This window comes from Syngnathus scovelli, chromosome 18, assembly GCF_024217435.2.
Source record: "Syngnathus scovelli strain Florida chromosome 18, RoL_Ssco_1.2, whole genome shotgun sequence".
Taxonomy (NCBI): Eukaryota; Metazoa; Chordata; class Actinopteri; order Syngnathiformes; family Syngnathidae; genus Syngnathus; species Syngnathus scovelli.
The window spans coordinates 4,180,882-4,200,646 of record NC_090864.1 but is presented as its reverse complement, the minus strand read 5'-3'; the positions used below and the strand labels follow the sequence as shown (position 1 = coordinate 4,200,646).

The following is a 19,765-nucleotide window of genomic DNA, read 5'->3' as shown; positions in this document are numbered from 1 at the left end:
TATCTCGTCAACCTAGTTGTTCCTTATGTTCCGTCTCGTAACCTTTGTTCGCAAAACGCCATTCTTCTAGTGACACTGAGGGCCAAGAAAATGTCTGCAGGGTCTAGAGCATGATCTATTCGGGCTCCAGAGCTTTGGAATGCCCTACCAATGGATATTAGAACTGCTACCGCACTAGAAACATTTAAGACACGTTTAAAGACACATTTCTATGATATGGCCTTTAATTAGCCTGTAGTAGCCGATTCGGCTGGAGTTTGTTTTCTCTCCCTCTTTTTGAGTTTTTCCTTGCCCTTTTGGAAGCTTAAGATCAGGGGATGTTTGAGAATAATTGTCAATTGTTTGTCTATGTGAAGCCCTTTGAGACTGCTTGTGATTTAGGGCTATACAAATAAACTTGACTTGACTTGACTTACAGTGGAGATGGCGTGCTGCTGACCTCGACTCGGGACGTCGTGAGTCGGTGGGGAGAGTCCTTCGAAGACCTCCTCAAATCCACCGACACGCCTTGTGGAAGCAGGTCCTGGAGACTCTGAGGTGGACTCTCCAATCTCTGGGGTCGAAGTCACTGAGGTAGTCAAAAAACTCCTCGGGGGCAAGGCCCCGGGGGTGGATGAGATCGGCCCAGAGTTTTTAAAGGCTCTGGATGTTGTGGGGCTGTCATGGCTGACACGCCTCTACAGCATTGCGTGGACATTGGGGACGGTGCCTCTGGATTGGCAGACTGGGGTGGTGGTTCCCCTCTTTAAGAAGGGGGACCGGAGGGTGTGTTCCAACTATAGGGGAATCACACTCCTCAGCCTCCCTGGTAAGGTCTATTCAGGGGTGCTGGAGAGGAGGGTCCGTCGAGGGGTCAAACCTCGGATTCAGGAGGAGCAGTGTGGCTTTCGTCCTGGCCGTGGAACAGTGGACCAGCTCTACACCCTTGGCAGGATCCTCGAGGGTGCATGGGAGTTCGCTCAACCAGTCCACGTGTTTTGTGGACTTGGAGAAAGCGTTCGGCCGTGTCCCTCGGGAAGTTCTGTGGAGGGTGCTTCAGGAGTACAGGGTGCCGAGCCAACTGATAAAGGCGGTTCGGTCCCTGTATCACCGATGCCAGAGTTTGGTCCGCATTTCCGGCAGTAAGTCAAATTCGTTCCCAGTGAGGGTTGGACTCCACCAAGGCTGCCCTTTGTCACCGATTCTGTTCATAACTTTTATGGACAGAATTTCTAGGCGCAGCCGAGGCGTTGAGGGTGTCCGGTTTGGGGACCTCAGCATTGCGTCTCTGCTTTTTGCAGACGACGTGGTGCTGTTGGCTTCTTCAAGCCGTGATCTCCAGCTCTCACTGGGGCGGTTCGCAGCCGAGTGTGAAGCAGTCGGGATGAGAGTCAGCACCTCCAAATCCGAGGCCATGGTCCTCGGTCGGAAAAGGGTGGAATGCCCTCTCCGGATTGGGGATGAGATCCTGCCCCAAGTGGAGGAGTTCAAGTATCTTGGGGTATTGTTCACGAGTGAGGGCAGGATCGAGCGCGAGATTGACAGGCGGATCGGTACAGCGTCGGCAGTAATGCGGACTCTGTACCAGTCCGTCGTGGTGAAGAAAGAGCTGAGCCAAAAGGCAAAGCTCTCAATTTACCGGTCGATCTACGCTCCTACCCTCACCTATGGTCACGAGCTACGGGTTGTGACCGAAAGAACGAGATCCCGGATACAAGCGGCCGAAATGAGTTTCCTCCGCAGGGTGTCCGGGCTCTCCCTTAGAGATAAGGTGAGAAGCTCGGTCAACCGGGAGGGACTCAGAGTAGAGCCGCTGCTCCTCCACGTTGAGAGGAGCCAGATGAGGTGGCTCGGGCATCTCATATGGGTGCCTCCTGGACGCCTCCCTGGGGAGGTGTTCCGGGCATGTCCCACCGGTGGGAGACCTCGCGGACGACCCAGGACGCGCTGGACAGACTTTGACTCTCGGCTGGCCTGGGAACGCCTTGGGATCCCCCAGGATGAGCTGGATGAAGTGGCTGAGGAGAGGGAAGTCTGGGAGTCCCTCCCAAAGCTGCTGCCCCCGCGACCCAACCCCGGATAAGCGGAAGAGGATGGATGGATGGATGGATGGATGGATGGATGGATGGATGGATGGATGGATGGATGGATGGATGGATGGATGGATGGATGGATGGATGGATGGATGGATGGATGGATGGATGGATGGATGGATGGATGGATGGATGGCCAGGCACTGGAGAGCCAAATATTTATATCCAAACAATCCATCAGCTCTCTCTAGTGTCTAATTATTTCTCCTTTTCACGACAAAAGTGAACGTTGGAGACATGGAAACGATCAATGAGCTAGCCAGTACTATTTAGGCAATGACGCATGCACATGTACTTGAATGAAGAATACAGATGGTGTGTTGCCTTTTAAGCGGCTGTTATAGTCATTGTGTGGATGGATCCCATTGTCCCCTCAGTCACGTTTGCTTCCGTCCATTACGGGGTGAGACTTCACACCCAACTTGAAACATCACAATCTGGAATCAGATGGGTTTCAACAATTGGGTTGCTGACAGTAAGTAAAGAATTCAATAGATAGACACGATAGTAGATGGAAAAATACACAAATATTCAGGAAAAAAAAAAATAAAAAATATATATATATATATCCATCCATCCATCCATTTTCTGAACCGCTTAGTCCCCACGGGGGTCGCGGGCGTGCTGGAGCCTATCCCAGCCGTCATCGGGCAGTAGGCGGGGGACACCCTGAATTGGTTGCCAGCCAATCGCAGAGCACACAGAGACAGACAACCAATCGCACTCACACTCACACCTAGGGACAATTTGGAGTCTTCAATCGGCCTACCAAGCATGTTTTTGGAATGTGGGAGGAAACCGGAGTGCCCGGAGAAAACCCACGCGGGCCCGGGGAGAACATGCAAACTCCACACAGGGAGGGCCGGAAGTGGAATCGAACCCGCACCCTCCTAACTGTGAGGCGGACGTGCTACCTGGTGCGCCACCGAGCCGCCCTATATATATATATATATATATATATATAAATGATAAAAAAATAAAATAAAAAATGAGGCAACAATACATGCAGTGGGGTTTTTTTATACCGGAAAAAAAATACAAAAAAAATAGGAAATATTGTGAATGTTTAATTGGGCAGCATTCAAGCACGTTTGATGGGAGCGCCCGTCAAGAGAAAACCTACTTGATGACAGCCTGGTATCAATCATTAACTCCATCAAGCCCGCATCACGCTTGGCTGTGTGTGGTCAGACTCGCACACGCTACGCGGGTGGCGTGTGGAAAGCGTGTGGAAGGCAGGAGCCGTTGCGCAGTCCAAGCCTTGCATATTTCCGTTGATGGGAAGCATGTTTTTTTTTATTTACTCGCTCAAACCTGGGCTGTGATTTCACTTGGACACAAACTTCCCATGATCCCAGGAGGAGGTTGTTTATAAATACAGTGGATATAAAAAGTCTACACACCCCTGTTTAAATGCCTGGGTTTTGTCATATATTAAAAAAATTACCCCTAAAAATGTATATATATTTTATATACTATATAAAAAAAGTTTTTTTCAAGGGGGAGAAAAACTTTGTTTGTAGACTTTCTCTAAGTAAAAATGTTGGCTGTCAATGGTCATTTTTTCAGGCAGTGGGTTTCTCACCCCCAACATCCTGCTATTGCTGTCTTGATTGTTCACCATAAGCTTTGCCTGACCTTTATGCTTCTTCCGTGGAGGAGGAGGATGCAGCTTCGACCTCCATGTTTGCCTTCCTGTTTTGCGGTCACCCTGGGTTTATGGCACCCATTCTGTAATGTGCCATATCGCCATATCTCCGCCGTTAAAAAATCACCAGTTTCCGAGTACCCAGCTCCCGTCTGTCACACCTTGTTGTTTGCCTTGATGCACTTCCCTCATGGAAAAACACTTCGAATTCTCATAAAATCATAAACTGAGCACATGGTGGAGATTTTCAGACCTTATTTACAGAGGCGCTTATCATAAATCCCTTGTGAAACGAAAGATTTTGTCGGAAATGCCTCAAAAGTGAAATTTGAACATTTTATTAAGAACACCTGTGGCACAAACTGCTGCCTTAAAAGGAGCCACAATCGATGCTAACATCTATACACAGTTTAAAGTGACCCCAAATAAAATTCTGCTGTTCTAGGAGGCTTTTTATGGCCACCTGCAGCTAAACTGCTACTCTAATCATTAACAATGTAAAACAACATACTGTACAAGTAAATAACAAAGCAATGACGTGCAATGCTTGGCCCCTGTGCAGGAAAGCGTGCAAGATAGCCCATCATTGTGTTGTCGTTGGCAGTGCCAAGTCGACCTTCGCAAGCCACAACCTTAACGATACGCTTGTTGTTCCTTACCAAAGTCGGGAACTGACAATGTTTATTATTATGTAAAGTTGATTATTGGACTAACATTTTTGACATGATGCCACTTTATTGTTGACAAGAAAAATAGCAAAGCGTTCACTCAAAAAATTCCATTAATGGCGACTACCATTAATATTTACTTGTGTATTTATAGGAATGAATGCAGAAATGTAACACTTGATTTATGTTGTCTTCACAATTATTCAAAAACAAAATATTTGAATATTTCTCATTTATGATAGATACAAAAAATATACAGAAATATAAAACGAACGAGCCATTGCCACTGAACTACAATATTATCTTAAAGCAATACTGACCTCTTCTGGTCATAGTGAGCTGTCAAATGTCCGCTTGAGCACTTTATCAAAATGGCAATAATAATATAGTTTACACCCAACCAAAAAATATATATTCATAATTTTGTTTTTAAAATTGTATTTTTTTATACTTATGATTATACTTCAGCTTGAATTTTGCCACAATACTTCACAAACGCGGCTTTAGTAAGTGAACCACTGACAAATAGAGTGGGCAAAGGTAGTTTTTGGTGAATTAATAGATTTAACGCAAAAATAAAATAATAATCAAGATTTAGTTCCAATGTTCACATATATAATGTCCATTTGCACACTCAATTTCTTTTTTGATAGAGCCGATGGGTGTTTGGACTAAAGTTTAGCCGCTAAACCTTTGGTGGTGGACATTCAAAAGGCAAACAAAACTTTAAATCACATACCCACAAAGCTGCATTAAAAAAAAAAAGAGTTAGCCCACAACAGTTCTCAGTGAGTCATTTATTGAGTGTATGCCGCGACAATTATTTTAGGCCAACTAATGAGGCCCACAGAGCCATTAAACATAAAACCAGGTAGTTTAATTTCATCTCTCTTGCCCGTACAAATGGAAGCAAAGGACCACCACCCCCGGGCTAATTTTCCACCACACGCAGGTTTGGTTTTCTCACCGGCGGGCCAAAAAAAAAAAATAGTTTCCAGAGAGCCGAATCCCCGCTGTCTTGTTTGTTTAGGTGCACGCTGATTAGAAGTTCTCACACTGAGGCACGACGTATCGAGGCGAGCTTTTTTCAAACGTGTCTTCTTATACCTTTTGTGCTTTAATGACGCGCTAAGCCGATCTTGGGAGCTTTAACACAGGCCGTAACGCACAGGGACCGGAAGGGAAACTAAAATCCCTGATGCGGCTTTCCTGGAAATTAAAGAAGAAAACAAAAAAACTCCGCAAGCAACATCTGCTCACCAAAGCATACAGACACATTTTATCCTGATGAACGAGAACTGAACATTAAATTTCACATTTTATATTGCAACAATTCATTTCAAGGCAGCCTCAGCTCTCCAGCACTTTGTGCAAAAAGGAAATTGTCGAATTATTAATAACGTTATCCTTCTGGGATCCACCCAGGTGGACGGACGGAATGTCGCTATTCATTAGCCTATTCATTAAATGACGAGTCGGGACGTTGAACATCTGAGTAACAATGTTCTTCAGGAGCATTTTTGGACTATACGGGCATTTGACATCTGTTTTTTTCACGGCCTCCTCTTTTAGCGAGGTAGCATAAAGCGTAAGGATGCTTTTAATGCCGGGCTCGGTAATGAGCTCGTGTGTAGGGGTGAGCGCTTTTGTGTGGATTTAGCGTTTATGGGTCGTGCTGGTGCCAGAGGTGGCAATAGTACTAGCACTCAAAATAGTTTCTTTCTTTTATTGACTCGTACTGAGAAGACAGACGGTGGGGGGGCTGGACACGTCATCCAAACATCTTTCCATAATTTTTTAATGTTTATTAAAAAAAAAATTAAATTATCATTGAACAAAAGACTATGCCACTTTCTGATGGTCTTTTTTTTTCTTCTTCTCGTGACTTCTTTATAGGACAGGCTACAGCAACTCTGGCCCAAGGCTTGTTTTAAAGTTCTAACAGCTCTCAGCGGAATCCAAGCGGCAAAATGGAGAACGTGACAGCAAGGATGACCAAGGAGATCAACCTGACATGCGGCATGTCCGGAAATCATGATATCATCTTCACCTTGGTGCCCATCGTGTACAGTTTCAATTTCGTCATCGGCATGGTGGGCAACTGCATGGTGGTGGCCGTCATCTACTGCTACATGAGGCTCAAGACGGTCGCCAACATCTTCGTGCTCAACCTGGCCGTGTCCGACCTGACTTTCCTCATCACGTTGCCCATGTGGGCCACGTTCACCGCCACGGGCTACCACTGGCCGTTCGGTGGGTTTCTGTGCAAGACCAGCGCCGGGCTGGCCATGTTAAACTTGTACACCAGCACCTTCTTCCTCACGGCGCTCAGCATCGACCGCTACCTGGCCATCGTGCACCCGGTGCGCTCACGACGCTTCCGCACGGTGGCCTACGCCCGCATCACCTTCGTGGTGGTGTGGCTGGTGGCCTTGGTCCTTAGCGTGCCCACGGCCTTGACGCGGGACGTGCTCAACGTGGCCAACACCAACAACACCTTGTGCGGCGTCCTGCACCCGACCTCAGAGAACCGCGAGAGGCTCAAGGGTCTCCTCCTGGCCATCAGCCTCATGAAGAGCCTGATGGGCTTCCTGGTGCCCTTTGTCATCATCATCACCTGTTACTGCCTGATCGGGCGGGCGCTGGTTGGCGCCAGGCACATCCAGAAGAGCTCGCGGTCTCGCGACGACGAGGTTCTGCGGATGCTGGCCGCCGCCGTCCTGGCGTTCTTCCTGTGTTGGATGCCGCACCAGGTCTTCCACTTGCTGCAGGTTCTCACCCAACTCATGAAGATGGAGAACTGCACCTTGGTTGAAATCATCGACACGGCCATGCCCTTCACCATCTGCCTGGCTTATCTCAACAGCTGCGTCAACCCGATCGTCTACGGCTTTGTGGGACGCAACTTCCGCAAGAACTGCAAGCGGCTGCTGCGCTGCTCGCCGTCCAGACCCACTGGGGGACACCCCAGCATCAGCTCCAAGATGAGCGCCTTGTCCTTTCGGGCCTCCGAGGCTCTGAGCCTGACTGCCCTGAAAAGCAAGGCTTCGTCCGATGGGAAGTAACAGGGGCGGCGGAGAGGGGATTACAGAGGCCGAAGAAGAAGACATTCCACGGTTGGAAATGCTGAAGCATGCCGGTCTGTCTTGATGTCCTGTAGCATGCTGGTCCATCAGTTACAAAGAAAAAAGCATTTTCCCTCCCTTGTGATCTAAGATAGAAAGCCTAAAATAGTTACCTAAAAACAAAATGGTGGACTTTGTGTCCAATTTCTTGCATGGGTCTTTTCATTTGCATGCAGCATGTGAAGTGGGGTCCATGAGGACACGGTGTCGTCATGCTTAGAAGTCATCAAATGTTTCGTGTGTGCAGTCGGAAGTGCAAAAAAAAGAATAATTTGTGAAGCGACAAATGTGGCGTCAATGTACTGTACGACAAAAATATTGAGGATGCTTTTTGGTGGTTATACTGTCCAATGTGCTCCTCGTGGAGATGTCCAAAATATACTTGGTTGTTACAATGTAAAAAAAAAAGTAGAAACGGTCTGTGGTATTTAAATATGTCAATATATTGTTTTTTACCATTTTTATGTGTACAGTTGTGAATATGTGAGAATATAAATAAAAATATAACATTAAAATTGATACTAATCTATCTTTGTTACTTCTTTGCTTGATTATGAAATGTATCATCATTCCTAAAAATGTCACCTTGCAAGTTTCAACACCTCGGTTGTATTAATGATTGACTTATGCATGTCGAAACTGATTACAAATGACGGGGGGGGGGGGGGGGGGGGGGGGGGTCGCCCACGCTTATAAGGGCCTTGCAGCGGCCACGTCAGCCCAACTGGCCAACATGAGAATCCTCCTGCTTTTCGGACTGGTCGCCGTGGCCCTGGCGGACGTCGCTCGCTTCGACGGGTAACATTTCCCAATCTTCTGCCGAAAAGACAATTCCATTTTTCTTTTCCATGCTAAACACGCTGAGCAAATCATACTTTTTGCTCATGCTGCATACTGTGACAAGTGGCTGCGATCCATCAACGGCTGGCGCTGGCTTCTGATCCAGTTCAATTAGCCTCCCATCAACTCGGAGTATTACAATTTTCCATGCGGCGGCAAACAAGAAAGTTGTCATCTTCGGGAGGTCTTCGTTACACCCCGTTGTGACGCACTTTATCATCGGTGTATCATACCGAGAGCCTTTTCTTGTATTTTGCCAAGTTTGACTGAGCTTGAAGAGTTTTCTCCAGAATAAATTCATGAATACAATTTCCCCCCCAGCGAACAAGTGCTGCGTCTGAAACCAGTTTTGGACCAACATGTGACTCTCATCAAGGACCTGGCACAGACCATCGAGGTAGACTTTCAACTCTAACGTACCTTCACGTGCCGTCGCTGTAGCTCAAGCGCGATAGTCTTTTTTACTAGGTGGACTTCTGGAGACCCGAGAGCATCGAGTTGGTGACCATCGACACGGACGTGGACATCCGTGTGCCCGCTTTGTACCAGGACATGGTGCTCACCATGTTGCTGCAAAGTGACATGGAACATGAGTAAGATTCGGATTTAGTCGTCCGAGAAATTCTCCCGTCAACCTAGCATTAGCATTTTGGGGCTAAATGCCTTTTCTTAAAGGGTGCTCATTGACGACCTGCAGTCTGCCGTTGAGGACCAGGCCGACAATAAGGCTTCACCCCGAAGCCACAGCTACATCAATTACAACAGCTGGGACAAGGTAAGAAGAAGTGGCATGCCTCTTTGTAGCTTCCATTTTTTTCCTCAATCTGCAATTTTTTGTTCTGTTAGGTCCAGGCATGGATTGCATCCATTTCCTCTTCCAACCCGAGTCTGATCAGCAAGCAGGTGATTGGGAACACCTTTGAGGGACGCCCCATGACTCTCCTCAAGGTCAGGCCTTTTGAGCAACAGATCTCGCCATGGAACACGATTGCATCTGACCATTTGTCTGCCACGGCAGCTCGGCAAAACGTCCAGCTTCGCCAAGCCCGCCATCTTCATGGACTGCGGCATCCATGCCAGGGAGTGGATCTCTCCTGCTTTCTGCCAGTGGTTTGTCAAGGAGGTCCGAGCCAATGAACCCCCCCAGTTTCAAAATGAGGGATGTTTTCCTAACCGCTTTTGTGTCTTCAGGCTCTGTCCACCTACGGCAAAGATTCTCAGATGACCAACCTGCTCAACCAGATGGACGTCTACGTCCTTCCAGTCTTCAACATTGACGGCTATGACTACACCCACAAGAGCGTAAGTGACACCCCCCCCCCCAAAAAAAAAGATGACTGACTGTGTTTGCGCTGTATGCTTTTCAGAACAGAATGTGGAGGAAAACCCGCTCCAGGAGATCTGGATCCAGCTGCATCGGAGCCGATCCCAACAGGAACTGGAACGCCGGCTGGTGCAGTGAGTAGGATGAAGATGATGGAGACACACTTCTAGGTGTCAATGGAGACGACAATCGGGGTCTTCATTTCAGCCATCGGAGCCTCCAGCAAGCCCTGCAGCGACACCTTCTGCGGCTACAAACCCGAGTCAGAGATTGAGGTCAAGAATGTGGCCGACTTTATCCGCGCGAACAAGTCGATCATCAAAGCCTACATCACCATCCACTCATACTCGCAGCTGCTGCTCTTCCCTTACTCGTACACGTACGAGCTGGCTGCGCACCACAGTGAGCTGGTTAGTACCAAACTTCTGGCTCTCATTTGGGAGGATCCAGTTAGTTCACACTCGCACCTCCAGTCACTAATGCTTGGCATCTTTTTGACACTTGAAAGGAGATGAAGAACAAAAGAAGTCTCGCAGATGAGGAATTTCATTTCCCGAGCGTGCCTTGATTTCATTTCCTGCCGGGCGCCGCCGCAATTTCCGTAATAATACGTTACACGTGCGTACGCGCGTGTTTTTTACCATTATCTGGATTGAGTTCATGGCTTCTCGTCCATCTTTAAATCTTAACTTGCAAGTATTTCCACTCATAAATCCAAGTGTGTGTGTTTTTTCTGATCACCAAAGTCTGTTCCAAGTCGAGGATCCCCCCCATGCAAACTTCTCCTGATCTATAATGACTGGTTGTGTAAGAAGAAAACATGCCGACTGGTGTCTTTTTTTTCTCCTCCGTATTCATTGCAGCTGAAGATCGCTCAGGGAGCTTCTGCCGCTCTTCGTGGTCTGTATGGAACCCGCTACACCAGTGGACCTGGAGCAGCGACCATCTGTGAGTAAAACTGACCCACCGTGAAAGGCTTGACAGTCTAGTTGTCTCGTGACCAAAACCATGCTAGGCTAACCTTAGCTTCTCTGTATACAAAGCTTGTCTCTCTCTGTTTACGTGCCCTCAGACCCCGCCGCCGGAGGTTCCGACGACTGGGCCTACGACCTGGGTGTGAAATACTCCTTCACCTTTGAGTTGCGCGACACCGGTCGTTACGGTTTCCTGCTGCCCGAGTCTCAGATTAAGCCCACGTGCGAGGAGACCATGTTGGCCGTCAAGCACATCGCTGCTTATGTACAGAAGAACCTCTATTAAAAAAAAAAAAAGAAAAAACTGAGCGGGACCAGAGAAGTCCGCCAACAAGTTCTCCAGCCTCCCCCCCGGCCCCTGCCACCTCTCCGCCATCTCCAGCCCCGTATCCATGGGAACGGTCACCACCCGCCATGTTTCCTTGCTGTGCTTGAGAGAATGTCAGGATGAGTGTGAACAATAAAATCAATGATCCATCCCCACGTGCTGAATCAAAGCTTTATGTGTGTATGATAATAGAGTGTTTGCTGCTTCGTCTGATGGGAGGGGGAAACAAATGTAGAATAAAACACTCATGTATAGCTAGTAAAAACAATGGGCCCACTATACAGGCTTCACTGCATTCAATTTAAAATTATATAGTTTGGGGAGCAGGGTGACAATACACTACATTTATTTAGAGTCAGCCTAGGCCTCCGTGGAGTTTAAGAGAAAAAAAATTGCGCCAATAAAACTGATTGCTGTGGATCATTTCCAATACATTTTTTGAAACTGCACAACAAAAACATTTATAGAAAAAATAAAAATATTAATTAACAAGTAGTACCTAAACAAAACGAAAAACAAATACTAACTCCATATGCGTTTACAGAAGACATGTACATCCGTTTTTTCTAACGTAAAATACACCAAGCCTGTCGACGCGATAAAAGTTGGAAAACACTAAGTGCATTTGCCGTACTTCCCTTTGTCCACAAGGTGATGCCAAAGCATCATATTTAGGCATCATACGCTTTATTGACGGTTCCTTGATGTCCTCCAACACTGCAACATTCTTCAAATATTTTCAGAGCACCGCAACACTCCGATTTACACACATTCCAATGTGAAGCAGTTTAGTATATATAAAATAAGAAAAAAAAAGGATCTAAGATGAACCCTTCTAAGTTATAGTGGATCGGATCAAGGATTTCTAAAGGACTGGCCGTATTTACCATTTATCATTTAGCTGTCACTCTGCATCATTTGCGGAGCTGTATTATCACGCTACTTCTGGTCACTTAACTGCTCTATTTATATAACTTGTGCTAAAAAAAAAAATGTAATGTGGGGTAGTGTTTGTTTTGCTGGAGCGGCTCCAACAACTCTGCTCTCAGATAGGGGGTCAAGGCAAGTGATTAAGGATTGTAAAGTTAATTAGCTTTCAAGTTGGGGTTACTAGCCGGTGTTAGTTACGGTTTCAAATCACGGGTTGGTAGCATGTGTGCGTGCGTGGACAGGAGACAGGATATACGGGACACCCCCATTCCCAGTCACATGACGCTGACCGCTGTCCCACTGCTATAAATGCACCACGGTAAAATTTAGTCGCTCCTTTTCGTTTGCACGCCAAAGCTGTCCTGAGTGTACGTGCGTGCGTGCGGTGGTCGCGTCCAAGAAGCTACGAAGACGTAGCTTGGACTTTCTTCTTTCGGTCATGGCAGGTATGGGACAACGGAACGCGACTTTTTCTCCAAATAACGCGATACTGTCCTAGGGGCGAGACCTGACACTTGAAGTGCGTGCGACGTTTGTACTGAAATATAAAACGACGCGCCGAGGTAAAATGTCACCAGAGTGACAAAGCGCGATTTCTACTTGGAGTGTGTGTCGTCACTTTAAACTCGAACTCATGTGTGTACAGGTTTTAAGTGATCTTTTTTAGGTTAAATGTCAGTAGTGTGTCGATCACCTGACGTCATCACTCGTGCTGTCGTCACAAGACACAGTGACATCAAACATTTGAACAATGTGCAGTATTTGTTACTTTAATTTTGCATTTTAACTTTTAAAAAAGTACTGTCAAAAGTGACAACTACTCTATTGTATATTTTTTTTTTCAAAGTCAAAGTCAAAGTCAATTTTCATTTGAGTTGTGTTGTTATGACGTCATAACCCTGTCAGATGCTATACAATAATTACGATTATTATCGTCTAGCACTGTCTTTGTGCATATAAACTGCCAAAAATTGAATGTGATATTTTTTATGCTAGCCTGTATGGTTACATAATTTGGTAACATAACATCTGTTCGCCATGACAACTGAACATGGATGACAAAATATGTAAAGTCGGATTGTGTCGATTAGTATTGTTCAGGTTCGCCTAACGTTCTTTAAATCCAATTCGACAAGTAATTATAGCAACATGTAAGGCCGTTTCTTTAAGAATTACGACTGTATTTTTGTCACTTTGTGTGCTATACAAGACATCACTCACTTCACGTCAAACAAAATGGATGCCAAATGTCCCTGTCGGAGAGGGTGGTTGGCAGTTTGATGTATTGTTTAGTATTATCTGCTATTATTTGACAGCTGGTCCAAAGCCCGGATATAAAATGGGTGGGTTGCGTCAGGAAGGGCATCTGGCATTTCGACCTGTGCCAGACAAATCATGTGCGTGCCTCGCTGGGGCGACCCGTGACGGGACCATCCGAAAGTAGCAACAACAACCACAACAACTCCATAGCTGACACTCTTTTCATATTTCAAAGGTTATTAAAACACAAGGGAGCCATTTGAAATGTTGCTTAAGAATTTACAACGCCCACAGACCAAGCTTTTGTGACGTTGGCTACCAATGACAGCTATGCGAAGGGAGCCATGGTTCTGGGTCAGTCCCTGCGGCGCCACAAAACCTCCAAAAGGTTGGCAGCCCTCATTGGACCCCAGGTGTCTGAAGAATGCCAGTAAGGAATCTCCATTCCCATCCCATCCATCAATCCTATGTTGTTGTTGTCTGACGCTTGAAAAACTGTCAGGTCCGTGCTGAGGAGGATCTTCGACGAGGTTCGGCTGGTGGACGTGCTCGATAGCGGCGACGTGGCTAACCTGGCGCTGTTGAAGAGGCCCGAATTAGGGATCACTTTCACTAAACTCCACTGCTGGACGCTCACACATTACTCCAAGTGTGTCTTCATGGATGCAGACACTCTGGTGAGACAAATTGATGTCAAATCAATTTGAAAAAAAGTGCCTGAGCATGTTTTCCATCTCAGGTGCTTTCGAATATAGACGAGCTCTTTGACAGAGAAGAACTGTCAGCTGCCCCCGATCCCGGCTGGCCTGACTGCTTCAACTCGGGCGTGTTTGTTTTTCGTCCGTCTGTGGAGACTTATGACAAACTCCTTCATTACTGCACAGAATACGGCAGCTTTGACGGTAAGCAAACTTGCACAAACTTGTGGGGGTGGTTTTGTCAGGTTTGCCGTCGGGATCCTGGAAGCTGCATATCTTGTTTACGCTGTCAGTGTACCAAAAAGTCAGCATTGGTGTTTTTTTTTATTTTTGATGTAGGCTGACACATGACTGGAAGCAGCTTTGACCTTTTAGCCAGAATGGCACTTAAGCTTTCCATCACTCTACAGATTATGAATGATATTTTTAAAAGACAACAGAGATAGCGATGTGATCCGGTGTGTCCTCTCCCTGCGTGCCTGGCTCCAAACAAACATTGATACACAACAATAAATTGGCAGGATATCAACAACTCCATACCAGAAATCCCTGAGTCATTCAACACAGAAAACATAACAGAATTTTAAAACCTGATAGACCGCAAAAAAATATATGGACAAGGCAGATTTGTTATGAATATGACTAGCATTTTTTTTTTTTTTAATAGTATTGAGATATGGCTGATTGTTCTCAATTGCAGGATACTCCGTGTTATTTGGAGTCACACACCCCCACTCAGGGACATCAGACTTCGAAAGAAACATTAATGAAGAGAATAGTTCATTGAGTTGACTGCAAATATCAGTAAATCGGCGCCGGTGCGTTACCTGAATTATTCCCATCCCTTGAGGAATAATGTTATTTTGTCAGGGGGAAAAGAAAAAAAAAAGTGCACTAGGTATCATCGCAATAAAGCAAATGAGGGATGAAACGATGCGCTTGAAACTTTTCTAAAGCAACGGAAGTCAATTAAGACGCCGGCGCTAACTACCTTCCTCGCTTGATGACTTACAAGCATTATTTGCAGAATATTTCACGACGGGAAGTTGGATATGGCTTCTATAATGGAGTAAAGGGCAATTAAAAAAGGAAGACATTATAGCCAGTATAATCTTTAAAAGTGCGCACTGCACCCCAGTTGCCATTTAACAGATGCTAAATGTGTTTTGTGCTCTTTTTTTTTTTTTTTTTTTTTTTTTTTTTTTAATTTATGAAGGAAAATGACTCATGAAACATCATAGATGCAATTAAACCGTGAAGAACGGTAAAAACTAATCAAAAATCCAGGGCGCGCCCGCTCGGATGTTTTCACTTTAGGCTGATTGTTTGTCATTTTGGAAATGCAATAGAAAAAAAAAAAACCTTCACGCTATCTGCTAAGCAATTATGCCCTCAGGAGTGGGTGGAAACTGACAAAGAGCAACTTTGGAGTTTAATCACTCACTTGGAACTCCAAAACTGCAAAGTTCACAAGCTTTCCACTTTGATAGTGTTGGGATCCATCCTGAGTTGTCCCGATTAGTCATTGTCAAACCTACCATTGAATAAAAATATAGTGAGCAGAAAGTAGGCAAGCTTTCCTATTTCTAGCAACATACTGATCTTTGATATTTGCCATGGTGAGGAAGAGGCTTAGGTGTCAACTGTAACGCTCGTGTGACACATACTGTAAAGCTCTCGCCGCCAACTGTGAAATGTAGCAGCATACATGTCATGTACACTGTGTATTAAAAAGTCAGCTTTTATGTCCAGATGATTGCGTAAAAATCATACCGACTCATAAGGCAACTCATTCACTCCCATTGACGGCTATAGACGTCAACAATTTTAACAGAGCAGGTTGAGGAATTAAGAAGTCTGGCTTTCACGCTACTGGGAAAAATAAGCAGCAGTTGTTTTTGGTGCACGATTGTTCGACTTGGAGTCAATACTATCCTGATGCCTTCTTTCTGTTTCAGGGGGAGACCAAGGAGTACTAAACGGCTTCTTCAGCGACTGGGCTACGGCTGACATTTCAAAACACCTTCCCTTCATTTACAACCTCAGCAGCATCGCCATTTATACGTACCTACCGGCTTTCAAGCAGTATGTGTCTCACTTTGCTAACATACTGGAGCGGGTGCCTTGAATATTTGGAACGGGCAACGGGTGGGGTGATAAATGTAGCCGTCAGTGGCGCACAAAAGAGGCGTGGGGCACTGAGTTCTCTTTATAAAGTTGCAGCGTAAAATCATACGACAGCCAAGTGTCTGCGTACGCCGTGACGAGGCGTACGCAAATCACGGCCTGGTAATCACACGCTGACACGGAGTTGAGAGCGACTTGAGTATTGGGACGGCTGTAACTCCGGATAGGGTTTCTACCCTAACAGCTGATTGCAAATCCCCAAATAGAGCCGTTTATTTAAAGACTTTTTATGTTTACCACTCAGTCAGGTCATTGTGCGTCCACTCTTGTGGCTGTGCACCCCCCACGTTGTTTTTTGTTTTTCCTGGCAATGCAGGACTGATGAGCGTGTTTTTCCAAATCAAGTCGCAGTCTTTTTGAACTACTCCCCTCCGGACGGCGTTATAGAGCTCTGTACACTAAAACCAGCAGACACAGAGACAGCTTCTTCCCCCAGGCTGTTGCTCTGATGAACTCACACCACTCTTAGAGTCTCAGAGTCATTACTGTGCAATAACATCCTGCTCTCCACACCTTTTTTGAATTGTCTACACTGTTTGTACTATGTGTCCTCTCTGCATCCATTACAGCCTGGTCATCCTAGAAGAGGGACCCTCCCATCTGTGGTCTCTTCTCAAGGTTTCTCATTTCCCCTAGCTGGAGTTTTGAGTTTTTCCTTGCCCTCTTGGGAGTTTAAGATCAGGGGATGTTTGAGAATATCTGCCAATTTTCACATGTCCTGAGTGTTGTTAGTCACCTAAATGTTGAACAGAGGCTGTGATTTACCTAAGTCAAATTCCTTGTTTGGCACGCTCAAACATGGCGAATAAAAAACTCTTGAATCTTGAATCTTGAAAACCTTCGTTGATTCCGCTCGGTCTTCTTTCAGCTACGGCGCCAAGGCCAAGGTGGTCCACTTTTTGGGGAAGACCAAACCTTGGAATCACGGCCTGGACACCAAAAGCAAAGGGATATCTGGCGGAGCGCACCCCTCCTTCCTCCTGGACTGGTGGACCTTGTACTCGGCCAGCGTGGTGCCGATGCTCCAACAGCAATACGGAGAGCGGGCCTTCCACTCGGAATGCATCGGTGAGGTAACTATACCGTCCGTATTTTTTTTCAATGTGATGCACTTTGTTTCAGTCATGACAGATGATGTAAATATGATTGTTGTTATGTATTTCTGGTGGTGGATGATGTTCCTGATTTTCCCATAAAGTTCCCCTACTTGGTTACTTTTGGCAGCGTACAGGTATGGAAAAAGCTCAACTCAAGCAAATCAAAGCTTGTTGGCTTTGCTGCCACCTCACATCAGAGCTTCTGCGGCATTCATTTCTTCTGATGCTTTTTTTTTTTTTTTTTTTTTTTTTTTTACGAAGTACCTTATTTGGGACTCATAGGATGTTTTCACTGGTTTCCTCAGGCCATGGAGGAGAACCTGGCGGCCTCGGCTGCAGCGGTCCACCTGTCGCCGCCGCAGCTGCAACAGCAGGAGGAGCAGCAGCCGTCTTCTGAAGATCGCAAGCAGAAATGGGAGCAAGGTCAAGCGGACTACATGGGGACGGACTCCTTTGACAATATCAAAAGGAAGCTCGATACTTTCCTCAAATGAGGGGGGGGGGGGTGTGGGGGTGGGGGGGGGGGGGGACGGGGAAGTGGAGGGATGCACTTATACAGCCACAAGTGCACTTCGATAGAATTGGAGAGGAGTTCATTTATTTCATTAGTTGGATATTTGTGCCCCTGCGTTCATGATTTCACCTAGTTGCAATTTTTTTCTCCCTTTCTATTGAAATGAATTAAGAAGCTTTATTTAGATAAAAGTAATGCTTTGCCGCCATGTTACAGCAACAAGAAGCCTCTTGAAATTGGTGCATCAATTCCTTGCAGTTTTTTTGCGTGATTCCTTTCATAAATAAAATATCATAATAATGTTTTTCAATCAAACTACTTGACTATATGTTTTTTTTCTATCGCTTTGTAATTCATTGATATGCACCTGTATATCATCCACCAGCCTTGCCCTACTACTCACCAAAGATAGCAACATTAAATGGTTTGCTCTGCCAGAATGATATTTCCCATATAGCGCATTGAGTGTCTTTTATGCGTGTTTACTTAATTATCTGAACTAGTATTGCATGCATGATATGGGAGTGTCTTTCCTGAGAAGTTGTCAAAGACGCGCTTTTGTGTCTGTTTGAATTGAGCTTTCTCGGCTACCGTACATTCCCGCTTCAGCGAGCAGCTCTACGGGTTGTTACCATTTCGGGTTTGTAGTGAGTAATGTAAACTTTTTCCAAGCTCTGTATTTGCTGTATGTATGTAAATGCATACATGTAAACAATTAAATGAAAGGAGAATAATTGTTAGTCGTTACGTCAGTAGAAACTCGCTAGCTCTTGTGAAACAAGAGGTGGAGTGTTAGCTAGCACACCCTTGTGTAGCACTCACTCGGCTGTCAATCAATCGATAATCAAGGAAAGCGTTTGATTTGAACGTTGTTTTTCTGTTTTTCTTTGCAAAATGTTGATGTCCAAACTTGAATACTGCAGGCTCCACGTCGGCTGCTGGTCGTCTATCTGCATATCTCGACAGGTAATACATGCCCTCCCCACTTTCTATGTAGCATTATGCCTCTGGTGAATAGAAAGGTGGACCTTAACGTTTGCCTCCTAATCTTAAATATAGTAGAAGGTCATGTATTATATGACTTGATCCTTAAAAAATATTAGGAGTCCAAAATGTTATCACTGAACATTTTAATTGCTCCCCTCCGTGAGTCGTCATCTTACCATAGTGGAGGGGTTTGCGTGTCCCAATGATCCTAGGAGCCATGTTGTCTGGTAAGGTCACCCGTGGTAAAAGGGTATTAGGTGAGGGGCCAGACAAAGCACGGCTCAAAAAGCCCCTTATGATGCAAAAGATATATGGACTTTCCATCGCCCGGACGCGGGTCACCGGGGCCCCCCTCTGGAGCCAGGCCTGGAGGTGGGGCTCGAAGTCGAGCGTTTGGTGACCGGGCCTTCGTCCATAGGGCCTGGCCGGGCACAGCCTGAAAAGGAAACGTGGGTCCCCCTTTCCATGAGCTCACCACCTGTGGGAGGGGCCAAAGGGGTCAGGTGCATTATGAGCTGGGCGGCGGCCAAAGGCAGGGACCTTGGCGGTCCGATCCCCAGCTGCAGAAGCTGGCTCTTGGAACTGGAATGTCACCTCTCTGGCTGGAAAAGAGCCCGAGCTAGCGTGCGAAGCAGAAAAGTTCCGACTAGACATAGTCGGACTTGCCTCCACGCACAGTTTGGGTTCTGGTACAAGCCCTCTCGAGAGGGGCTGGACTCTCTTCCACTCTGGAGTTGCCCACGGTGAGAGGCGTCGAGCAGGTGTGGGTATACTTATTGCCCCTAGCTGGGCGCCTGCACATTGGGGTTCACCACGGTGAACGAGAGGGTAGCCTCCCTCCGCCTTCGGGTGGGGGGACGGGTCCTGACTGTTGTTTGTGTCTATGCACCAAACGGCAGCTCAGAGTACCCACCCTTCTTGGAGTCCCTGGAAGAAGTGCTGGAGAGCGCTCCTTCCAGGGACTCCATCGTTCTACTGGGTGACTTCAATGCTCACGTGGGCGATGACAGTGAGACCTGGAAGGGCGTGATTGGGAGGAACAGCCCCACCGATCTGAACCCGAGCGGTGTTCTATTATTGGAATTCTGTGCTCGACACAGATCGTCAATAATG

General features: G+C 46.3%; 3 protein-coding genes across 9 annotated transcripts in view; all 3 read left to right on the top strand.

Moving 5' to 3' along the window:
• agtr1b (angiotensin II receptor, type 1b) overlaps positions 1 to 8,032 on the top strand; it is a 29,783-nt gene extending 21,751 nt beyond the window's left edge. For 2 of the 3 annotated variants that reach the window (XM_049749201.2, XM_049749199.1), the window contains one exon: positions 6,285 to 8,032. In XM_049749201.2, coding sequence (XP_049605158.1) covers positions 6,359 to 7,453 — 1,095 coding nt within the window. In that variant the 5' untranslated portion in view covers positions 6,285 to 6,358 and the 3' untranslated portion in view covers positions 7,454 to 8,032. Of the gene's footprint in view, positions 1 to 418; positions 2,548 to 6,284 lie in introns of all 3 variants that reach the window. The other variant, XM_068648804.1, reaches the window with a different exon arrangement.
• A 205-nt stretch (positions 8,033 to 8,237) lies between these two features.
• Positions 8,238 to 11,134, top strand: cpb1 (carboxypeptidase B1 (tissue)). The gene is made up of 11 exons (XM_049749181.1): positions 8,238 to 8,311; positions 8,675 to 8,750; positions 8,822 to 8,946; positions 9,029 to 9,128; positions 9,200 to 9,301; positions 9,372 to 9,476; positions 9,545 to 9,655; positions 9,721 to 9,811; positions 9,885 to 10,087; positions 10,541 to 10,625; positions 10,750 to 11,134. The coding sequence occupies exons 1-11, from the start codon at positions 8,247 to 8,249 to the stop codon at positions 10,935 to 10,937; spliced, it is 1,251 nt and encodes a 416-aa protein (XP_049605138.1). The 5' UTR covers positions 8,238 to 8,246; the 3' UTR covers positions 10,938 to 11,134.
• Positions 11,135 to 12,186: 1,052 nt separating this feature from the next.
• Positions 12,187 to 17,651, top strand: gyg1b (glycogenin 1b). 5 transcript variants are annotated; one of them, XM_049749206.1, is made up of 8 exons: positions 12,187 to 12,355; positions 13,464 to 13,599; positions 13,672 to 13,846; positions 13,909 to 14,071; positions 15,826 to 15,952; positions 16,923 to 17,122; positions 17,253 to 17,285; positions 17,457 to 17,651. In XM_049749206.1, exons 1-8 carry the CDS (start codon positions 12,349 to 12,351, stop codon positions 17,546 to 17,548), a joined length of 933 nt encoding a protein of 310 aa, XP_049605163.1. In that variant the 5' UTR covers positions 12,187 to 12,348; the 3' UTR covers positions 17,549 to 17,651. The 5 variants fall into 5 exon arrangements, with proteins under 5 accessions (XP_049605163.1, XP_049605161.1, XP_049605160.1 ...); XM_049749204.1 differs by having other exon boundaries at positions 16,923 to 17,127; XM_049749203.1 differs by having other exon boundaries at positions 16,923 to 17,129; positions 17,222 to 17,285.
• Positions 17,652 to 19,765: the final 2,114 nt, after the last annotated feature.